At 48.3% G+C, this 10455-nt stretch overlaps 1 protein-coding gene across 2 annotated transcripts; it reads left to right on the forward strand.

The window, feature by feature from the left end:
• Positions 1 to 123: 123 nt before the first annotated feature.
• LOC118077724 (interferon-induced protein with tetratricopeptide repeats 5-like) lies at positions 124 to 8489 on the forward strand. Of its 2 annotated transcripts, none has more exons than XM_060279269.1 (2): positions 124 to 154; positions 6816 to 8489. In XM_060279269.1, exon 2 carries the CDS (start codon positions 6967 to 6969, stop codon positions 8158 to 8160), a length of 1194 nt encoding a protein of 397 aa, XP_060135252.1. In that variant the 5' UTR covers positions 124 to 154; positions 6816 to 6966; the 3' UTR covers positions 8161 to 8489. The 2 variants fall into 2 exon arrangements, with proteins under 2 accessions (XP_060135252.1, XP_060135251.1); XM_060279268.1 differs by lacking the exon at positions 124 to 154 and adding an exon at positions 167 to 466.
• The last annotated feature ends 1966 nt before the right edge of the window (positions 8490 to 10455 follow it).

The raw sequence follows: 10455 nt of genomic DNA on the forward strand, positions 1-10455 counted from the left end.
ATTACCGATCCCTCCCGACCTTCTGGACATGGGATCGGGATGGGAAGGAGAGCCTGGGGGGTGCGTGGGGGGGGGGACCGGGGAGCGGACGGGGGCGCGAGCAGGCAACGATGGAAAGCAAAATGAGCCGGGAGGAGCCTCGCATCATTTGCAGGTACAATTTTGCCTTATGGCCCCCCCGTTTAAACCGTGATTTATTCATTTCCGCGAGTGGCCGGCTTAAATGTTGCGCTTGGAGGCTTTCCGAGCAGCCAAGCAACATTCCTCTCCAGAAGCAAGAAACGAATCTCTTTTGAGGTTCGGTTTCTATTCTGCCGGAGTGGACTCACTGCGTTGCTATATAAATTGAGAGAGCGAGGCAAAGGTTTGCTGACAGAGGTAGCTTCCTGCAGACTGCTGGACCACTGGCGAGGGAAAGTTTGCTTCCTGCGAAATTCAACCTCCTCTCCGGGAAAGGAAAAATGAGGTAAGCAGTGACTCCTGCGTAGATCAGGCTCCTCCTGCTGCTTAAAGACCTCCCGTTCTGCATTTTGTGCAGCTGGAGTTAGAATCCTAGAATGAATCATAGAATAATAGAATCATAGAGTTGGAAGAGACCACAAGGGCCATCCAGTCCAACCCCCTGCCAAGCATTCTTGACATATGCCTGTCAAGCCTCTGCTTAAAGACCTCCAAAAGAAGGAGACTCCACCACACTCCTTGGCAGCAAATTCCACTGCCGAACAGCTCTTACTGTCAGGAAGTTCTTCCTAATGTTTAGGAAGAATGGGAGAGATGGGAGGAGGGGAACCCCCCCCCAAGCATAGCCTACTCCCTGCAATGCAAGTTGGATGTTGCTGGACCCCAGCTTCAGCAGCCAGCATGGCCAAGGGCCAGGGGCAACGGGAGCTGGAGCCCCGCGACATCAGGAGAGCAGCAGCTGTGGCTCAATGGTTAGAGCACCTGCTTTGCATGCAGAAGATCCGCCCGCCCCCTGCCCAGGACAACAGACCAGCCCGAGGCGTCTGCAACTGAGCGAAGCCAGGCACCTCGTGATGTACCCCATTCAGAGTATTTAGGAAAAGAAGCACCAGTAATTTTTCCCTGTAGCACCCTCCCACCCAATGAATCCTGTTAACTGTAGTTTACACATCAGAGCCGCATTTTCAAGCATCCTTCAGTTCCCAAGATTCTGGTAGTGCGTGCACACTTTAAATGTGCTTTGAAGTATGGTGTGCACACAGTCTCAGAGGCATGCTGCCTGTGGCACTGGAGATCATAGAATTGTGGAGTTGAAAGGGACCCCAAGAGTCATCTAGTCCAACCCCCTGCAATGCAGGAATCTCAACTAAAGCATCCATGACAGATGGCCATCCAACCCCTGCTTAAAAACCCCCAAAGGACTTTTGTTCTCCTCGAATTCCTGGGCAGCGCCTGGCACTTCCCACTTGGAAATACTTAAATCCACTTCTGCATCACACACCAGATACTCTAGGAAGCCCACAACCATGACAAGACAGCCACCCCAGCAACCGGAATTCAGATACATACTGCCTACAAACACAGAGGTTTCTTGTTGTTGTTTAGTCGTTTAGTCGTGTCCGACTCTTCGTGACCCCATGGACCATAGCACGCCAGGCACTCCTGTCTTGCACTGCCTCCCGCAGTTTGGCCAAACTCATGTTCGTAGCTTCGAGAACACTGTCCAACCATCTTGTCCTCTGTCGTCCCCTTCTCCTATTGCCCTCAATCTTTCCCAACATCAGGGTCTTTTCCAGGGAGTCTTCTCTTCTCATGAGGTGGCCAAAGTCTTGGAGCCTCAGCTTCAGGATCTGTCCTTCCAGTGAGCACTCAGGGCTCATTTCCTTCAGAATGGATAGGTTTGATCTTCTTGCAGCCCATGGGACTCTCAAGAGTCTCCTCCAGCACCAGAATTCAAAAGCATCAATTCTTCGGCGATCAGCCTTCTTTATGGTTTCTAGGTTTCTAGGTGGCTGTTATAGCTAATAGCCACAACAGAACTTTCATGTTCATGTCACACACATCCTGTTAACATCAGCCAAGCCTGTAGCCATCATCACATCTTGTGGCAACAAATCTCATAGTTTAACTATGTACCGCAAGGGCAGATATTGTGGCACACCCCGTATTATGTTGTTGGACTACAATTCTCATCAGCTGCTACCAGCCCCCATATCCGATGGCTTGGGTTGGTGGGAGTTGTAGTTCAGCAACATCTGGATTGTACGGGGTGAATAAATTTGTGCCTATGAATCTCCCACCATTGTGCTTCATTGGAGGACTAGTGTTACGGAAGATGTGCAATGACGGCCATCCCCTCTCTGTGGCTGTTAATTGCCTACATTCATTAAATGCTACGTGAGGTATATTTACATTGCAAGCGTATGCATGTCTACGCAGAAGTGCACCGCGTGGGGATTCAAGCGGACTTGCTCCCAAGCACATGGACGATTGCAAACCTCAGGCTACCAGCCTATTCACTGATATATCCTGCTGAAAAATCCCACACATGACTTGGGAGAGGACGGCACTTTGAAGTTGCAATGCGATACACACTTTACAAGTCATGAGGCTTCCTTTCTGAACAGGCAGCTCTGGGGCTGCACTATACACAGATTGCAAAACAAAAAGGCTCCCCAAATGCAGGCACCCTCGAAATGCCTTTCCCCCCTGTTTAGGGAAGCTTTAAATCTTTAAGAAATTAGTGTATTTTAATATTTCTGTTGGAAGCCGCCCAGAGTGGCTGGGGAAACCCAGCCAGATGGGCGGGGTATAAATAACAAATTATTATTATTATTATTATTATTATTATTATTATTATTATTATTATTATATTTTGCCCGCCAACTTCTCAGCCACATGAGACCAGCCCAACCCCGCTCATTCTCGCCTTCGCTGCCGCCCCAAGCAGCCCTGACTTCCAGCATCTCCGCTGGTACCTGCCGCTGGGCCACCTCCAAGTCCCGATAGTACTTCGCGGCCAGCATGGCCGCCACCAGCGCCAAGACCAGGCCCAGCAAGGGCAAACATGGCAGAGGAAGGCGCTGGGAACTCTTGCCGCCAGCCTCGTGCTCAGCCTTGCCGGGCGCTGTTTCTGGTGGAGTGCGGGGCGGCAAGGCCTTGGGGGGTCCTGGGGCCTCCCCCAGCCATCGTTCACCACCGCGGCCGCTTCTCTAGACTCCAACTCTCGGGTCCCAGACTCCCGGCCTGACGCCCCTGAGAGCCCAGCACCTTGGCGCCCTGCACCACTATGGCCAATGGGTAAGGCGGCCCTATAGATGACCCTCGGGGTCTTCTGCAACTCTAAAATTCTTTGGTCCCCAGATGACATCTCCAGGTAGGGCTGGAGATAGGTCCGCAGAACTGTACAGTTGGAAGGGGTCCCATGGGTCATCTAGTCCATGCAGGGATCTTTTACTCAACGTGGGGCTCGAACCCACAACCCTGAGATCAAGAGTCTCATGGTCTACTGACGGAGCTGTTATTCTGGCACTCTATGGCCAAATCTAGAGAGTAGGAGGAAGCACCTGCTCTGGGTGGGCGGGACCTAGAGGTAAGAATGGGTGGGGCCTTGATGCAGAGCGTAAAGTGGGCGGGGTCTAGATGTAAAAGTGGGCGGGGCAACAGGTGTGAGCCTTCCTTTTTGGCAAGAGGCCACATTCCGGTCACACCCAAGTCTAAATCCTAAATCCTCTGAGCCCTTTTGAGCAAAGAACTGCCTGCCTGCAGGACCCCTTCACCCTTTCTGTCTCTTTTTTTATTTACAGTTTTTATTAGATTTTTCTAACTTACATTTCAAGATATTCAACTTTAACAACCTCAAAGCAAGGACTTCCCTTCCTCTCTTTCTGTGGTTCGTTTTGCCTACCGTGCATCCCTGCATATTTTAAATGACCTAAACCATTCAGTACTGTATTCCATTGTTACACCATCAAAACTTATTTGCACTGTTGAATTTATCTTAATGCTGCCAGCGTTTTTAAATGTGCACAATTTTCACCCATATAATCAGTAAATATTTCCCAATCTTCTCTAAACGTATGTTCTTCCAGTTCTCTTATTCTGTATGTCAAATCTGCAAGCTGTGTGTATTCCATTAATTTAAGTTTAAGGTTACCAGACATCACCGTTTCCCAGGGACAGCCCCCGGATTTCCAAATCAGTCCCCTGACAAAATCCGTCTATTTAGTAGGAAATTGAAAAGTGTCCTCAGATTAATTGAAAAAATCTGGTAACTTGAGGCTTCCGGTTGACCACGCCATCTTGCTCAGACGGGGGTCCGCTCAGCGGAGCGGACCTCGGCGCTTCAGAGGTGGAGGGAATCGTTCCAGCGAAGCGAAACCTCCTTAAAAGCCCCAAATCGAGCTTTTTGGGGACGGATTTTGCCTGGCGGCGCCAAAAGCGGGCTCTCTCCTCCCCGGATCGGCTTTGTTTAAGCCCCTGAGAGCGAGGAGGTGAACCGCGGCGGACAGGCTGACACTGCTGCTCTGAGAGCGCGAAGCTGCGAGTCTGGGAAGTGGAGGTGGCCAATTCTTCCAAGAACATTCAGCAAATGAATAGACTGTGAGTAATTTGGATTCTTTGGAATGTAAATTAAGGCAACAATTTGGACCTGGGAGAGAGGGGAAAAGAGGAAGCCACCCCCCCCCCCCTACGGTAACATAAGAGACAGTAAACAGAAACCCGAAGCCGTAAACAGAAGATTTTAACTTAAAAGGATTCCTCAAAGGCATCAAAGAGAATCTCCCCTAAACGCAGGGTAAAAGGGGAGAGAGACTGTGGTTGTGAATGCCCTGCAGAAAGAGGTTAAGACTAAGAAAGACCTTTCTTTTCCTCGGGAGCCGGCAGCCCAGACAACCCAGTGAGCTGATCAGGATTTATAGTTAAATTTTATTTCTATCTTTATCTCTGGACTTTTTGGAAATTCTTTTTTGGTCTATATGCTTTTGAAATGTGAGTTCGAACTTTATTTTTAAGAATGCAGCCAGCTTGTTAAAATGGAGTCGAGAAAATAGACTGCGATCATATTCCACCCCATGTGACAAGTTTTGACCTTGACAGGACTGAACTATGTCAACAAAAAGGTACCCGCCTGAGTTTCAGCGGACTGTTTTGACCTTAATGTGGGAAGCAAGAATAGAACTATGTCAAGAGGAGACACAACGGCAAGAGTTACAGCAACAATTCCAGATGGTGATGGCAGAATATGATTTCTTAGAAGATGAAGCTTTTGAAACTGAAGAAGACGAATGTGAGAATGACAATGATGGTGATTGTGATTTGGAAGGAAAAGATGAAGATGAGGACTGTGATGATTTAACACAAAATGAAGCTCACCACGAAAAAAATGATGATTTTACTCTACAAAAAGTTGGATGGAGTGCCTCCCCTTCGAGGGGGGCACGATTGGATTTACTGGAACTCCAGAATGACCACAGGGAAGAAGGAAAAATTAAGCAGAGAAGAGAAGAAGCTCAGGGGTCTGATAGGGAGGCCTGGATGGCAAAAGACTGTAAACAGGGGGTGGGGTGAAGGGAAAGTGAAGTTGTGATTGTAAGGATGGGTTAATAGGATTATAACTGGACTGCTGACTATGGAACTTGCTGGATTGGTGGGGTGGAGCCGGTACTCGGGGGGTGTAAGGTTAGTTTGGGAATAGTTATAGGTTTAAAAAGTGAATTGATTCTGGAAAAAGGTGAAAATATGGAGGCCTATAGAGGGGGTAAAAATTAGGCACGGGAAGAAAAAATGGGAGTTTGATTTTTCAGTGATTGGACATTAGGCGAAAATGATAATAGTTAGTTTAAAAGTGGTATAAGATATAAAGGTGTATGTTATAAAATATGAACTATGAAACTGTTGAAGATGATAAATAAGGGAGGAAAACCGGGGAAGGGGGGAGGGTGGGGAAGCCCACAAAATATGGTTTAACAATTATGAATTTAACAATTATGATGAATTTTTTTTTTGTTTTTGTCTTTTTTCCTTTTTGTCTTTTTTTTTCTTCTCTTTTTTCTCTTTTTCTCTTTTTGTATTTTTTTTGGTATGACAATAGATGGTTGGATGGATGAACTCCTGCGTACTGCCCTGGTTCACTGGAGCTCCCTGGTGGCAGGGGGGGGGGCTTCGGGGGCAGGGGAGGGGGAGGAGGACAGAAACCCAATCATAAAATGGACCACTTCCGACTGTTCACCTGCGTGGGATACTTCTGTGGCAGGGGAGGACCCATGGAGGGGGGTGGGAAGAAGGTGGAAAAGGTGTTTATGTATGTACCATCTTTTGTAATTTGTAAAATCAATAAAAATTATGTTTTTTAAAAAAAGAAAAAATCTGGTAACTTTATATTAAGTTGCCATTCTCCTTTGGTTGTGACTTCGCTCGTTTTCCATATTTGGGCTAGCAAACCCCGGGCCGCAGTTGTAGCATACATAAATAGCCTTTTTTGATACCTAGGAATTTCTCTCTGAATTATCCCCAACAAAAAGGACTCTGGTTGGTTTGTGTTTTTTTTTGAAAGGTACTTTTAATCATTTCCCCCCAATTCATTATACAGTCGGTCCTTGGAACAGAATCCATTCCGGAAGTCTGTTTGACATCCAAAACATTCGACTTCCAAAGCGTGGCTTCCGATTGGCTGCAGGAAGAACGTTTGAAAACTGGAACACTCACTTCCAGTTTTCGATCTTTCGGGAGCCAAAATGTTTGACTCCCAAGGCGTTCGGGAGCTGAGGTACGACTGTATATCATTTCACGAGTGTCGCTCATACTTTCTCAATCTCTCTGTCTCCCTCCTTCCCTGCGTCTTCCCTCTGCAGCCGACCCCTGAGGTCAAAGCTGGAGAGCTTGCAGTGCCATTTCACCTGGGATTTCGAGATCAAGGACAAGGTGGATGCAGTGCACATCCTACAGGTTCTGGCCCCAAAGGCCCAGCACACCCCACACCGCAATCGAGGCGCCTACCTTGCCATGAGGGCCTACCTCCAGCACCTGCAGGGGAACTACGAGGAGGCCCTGGGCAGCCTCCGAGAAGCAGAGGGGGCTCTGAAGCAGGACCACCCTGCCAACTTCTCCCGCCAGGCCCTGGTGACCTACGGCAGCTACGCCTGGGTCTACTACCGCTTGGTCAATTATGACATGGTGGACCTCTACCTGGGACGCATCCATGACATCTGCCGGTCCTTGGCCAGCCCAGAGGCTTATTCTGCGATGATCCCCGAAATCCAGGCTCAGAAAGGCTGGTCCCTCCTGGCCGGGGGCTTCCGGAACGGGGATGAGGCCGCAGAATGTTTTCGGAAGGCGCTGGAGGTGGAAGAGTCCAATGAGGAGTACCAGGCTGGACTGGCCGTCTCCGTTTTTGCCTCCTGGACTCATTCCTCTAATGCTGAACAACGGGAAGAAGCCCAGAAGTTGCTGGAAGAAGTCGTTGCTCGCCAGCCACAGAACTATGAAGCCAAAGCTTATTTGGCTCGGGCACTTAATGTTGTGGACACGGAAAGAGCGCTCTGCCTTGCGGACAATGTTGCCCGGGAGAGCGTGAACCCCGAAGTCCTCCGATACATCTCCAAGCTGTACAAGCCACAATCCCTTCCCCTTGCCATTTCCATTCTGAAGAAGGCCATCACCCTAGATCCCGGCTACCATCTCCCACACCACAACCTTGGCCTGTGCTACCTGAAGCAGTTGGGGAGACGTCCAGGCGATGTCAGAGAAGAAGCCGTCGAGGCTGCCATCGAGAGCTTCAAGCGCTCTCTGGAGAAGGATCCTTTTTCCATCTTCCCCCGGCTGGAGCTGGCGAAGGTTTACGGCGAGAGGTCGCCGGCTTACGAGGAAGAGATCTACGTGAACCTGATGGAGGAGCTCCCGGGAGCCAGCAAGAGATGCCAGCAGTCGATCTACATACACTGGGGGGATTTCCTCCTCCACAAGAAGGGGATGAAGAGTCAGGCCCTAGAGATGTACCAGGCGGCTGCCAGGATCCCCGGAGACCATGCATCTGACAGGAAGCAGCTGGAAATTTGCCTGAAGAAGCTGGCGAGTATGTTCAGGGAAGACGGAGAAATGGACCAAGCAAGAGCGGTCTACAGCTTCCTTAAAGAAACGGGGCTTCAACAGGGCGGATGGTGGCAAAGGGGTTTCTGGCAAAAGAATAGACAGCAGTGAAAGACCTTCATACACACACATTTGCAAAGAGGCAGGGAGTTGTGGCTCTTTCCTTCCAGTTTTGGCTCTTCCTGCAGCCTCAGAGCCCCTGGATAATAATAATAATAATAATAATAATAATAATAATAATAATAATAATAATAAAATTTATTATTTATACCCCGCCCATCTGGCTGGGTTCCCCCAGCCACTCTGGGCAGCTTCCAACAAAACATTAAAATACAGAAATCCACCAAACATTAAAAGCCTCCCTAAACAGGGCTGCCTTAAGATGCCTTCTAAAGGTCTGGTAATTGTTGTTCTCTTTGACCTCTGGTGGGAGGGCGTTCCACCGGGTGGGTGCCACTACCGAGAAGGCCCTCTGCCTGGTTCCCTGTAACTTGGCTTCTCGTAGCGAGGCAACCACCAGAAGGCTCTCGCCGCTGGACCTCAGTGCCCAGGTAGAACAATGGAGGTGGAGATGCTCCTTCAGGTATACTGGACCAAGGCTGTTTATGGCTTTAAAGGTCAGCACCAACACTTTAAATTGTGCTTGGAAACGTGTTGTTGTTGTTGTTTAGTCGTTTAGTTGTGTCCGACTCTTCATGACCCCATGGACCAGAGCACGCCAGACACTCCTGTCTTCCACTGCCTCCCGCAGTTTGGTCAAACTCATGTTGGTAGCTTCGAGAACACTGTCCAACCATCTCGTCCTCTGTCGTCCCCTTCTCCTAGTGCGCTCAATCTTTCCCAACATCAGGGTCTTTTCCAGGGAGTCTTCTCTTCTCATGAGGTGGCCAAAGTCTTGGAGCCTCAGCTTCACAATCTGTCCTTCCAGTGAGCACTCTGGGCTGATTTCCTTCAGAATGGAGAGGTTTGATCTTCTTGCAGTCCATGGGACTCTCAAGAGTCTCCTCCAGCACCATAATTCAAAAGCATCAATTCTTCGGCGATCAGCCTTCTTTATGGTCCAGCTCTCACTTCCATACATCACTACTGGGAAAACCATAGCTTTAACTATACGGACCTTTGTCGGCAAGGTGATGTCTCTGCTTTTTAAGATGCTGTCTAGGTTTGTCATTGCTTTTCTCCCAAGAAGCAGGCGTCTTTTAATTTCGTGACTGCTGTCACCATCTGCAGTGATCAAGGAGTCCAAGAAAGTAAAATCTCTCACTGCCTCCATTTCTTCCCCTTCTATTTTCCAGGAGGTGATGGGACCAGTGGCCATGATCTTGGTTTTTTTGATGTTGAGCTTCAGACCATATTTTGCGCTCTCCTCTTTCACCCTCATTAAAAGGTTCTTTAATTCCTCCTCACTTTCTGCCATTAAGGTTGTGTCATCTGCATATCTGAGGTTGTTGATATTTCTTCCGGCAATCTTAATTCCGGTTTGGGATTCATCTAGTCCAGCCTTTCGCATGATGAATTCTGCATATAATTTAAATAAGCAGGTAGACAATATACAGCCTTGTTGTACTCCTTTCCCAATTTTGAACCATAATTTCCCCAATTTTCCTGGGCCATAAGGTGGTTAGATTGGTCTCAAGTAGGGCCAGGGCCTTTTCAGTACTGGCCCCAACTTGGTGGAACGCTCTCTCACAGGAGACCAGAGCCCTGCAGGATTTGACATCTTTCTGCAGGGCCTGAAGACAGAGCTGTTCTGCCTGGCCTTTGGGGTGGACTCAGTCTGACCCCTATGTTTTCCTCCCTTATGGTTTAGATTTGGGCTACTTTAAAATGAGGCTGCATTTAAAATTTTAAAATTTTAACTGTATTTTAACCCGTATTTTAATTAATTGTTTTTCTTTCTTTTACGTCTTATTGTAATTTTACTGGTGTCAGCCACCCTGAGCTTGGTTTCGACTGGGGAGGGCGGGAAATAAATAAAATTTATTATTATTATTATTATTATTATTATTATTATTATTACCGGTATTATACTTCAGGGGTTGAAATGCCACAGGGGGTGCTTGCACTGAGACTCTGCTGTGTCTCAGCTGCACAACAAACACCAGGGGGGACATGGGAAGAGAGCCATGTTTCGGGAAGTTTCCCTGTACCAGTCTCAAGCCTGCCGTTGTCTTGCTCGGCACCCACAGATTTCAGCAAGGCTTGTTCAAGAGAACCAGGAAACCTTTAGCGGAGCCCTGCAGTGCCAGATGATTTTGGGAATGCTCAGGGTGGCAGGAGAGGATATATTGTTTATTAATATCCTTCCTAACTTGCACTAGCAAGTTCCTTAGCAGAGTTTACATCCCCCTTTTTACATGCACAGCAGATATCTGGTTGCAGGCTCGTGTGAGCCTCTCACTATTA

The sequence above is a fragment of the Zootoca vivipara genome, chromosome 10 (assembly GCF_963506605.1).
Source record: "Zootoca vivipara chromosome 10, rZooViv1.1, whole genome shotgun sequence".
Lineage (NCBI taxonomy): Eukaryota > Metazoa > Chordata > Lepidosauria > Squamata > Lacertidae > Zootoca > Zootoca vivipara.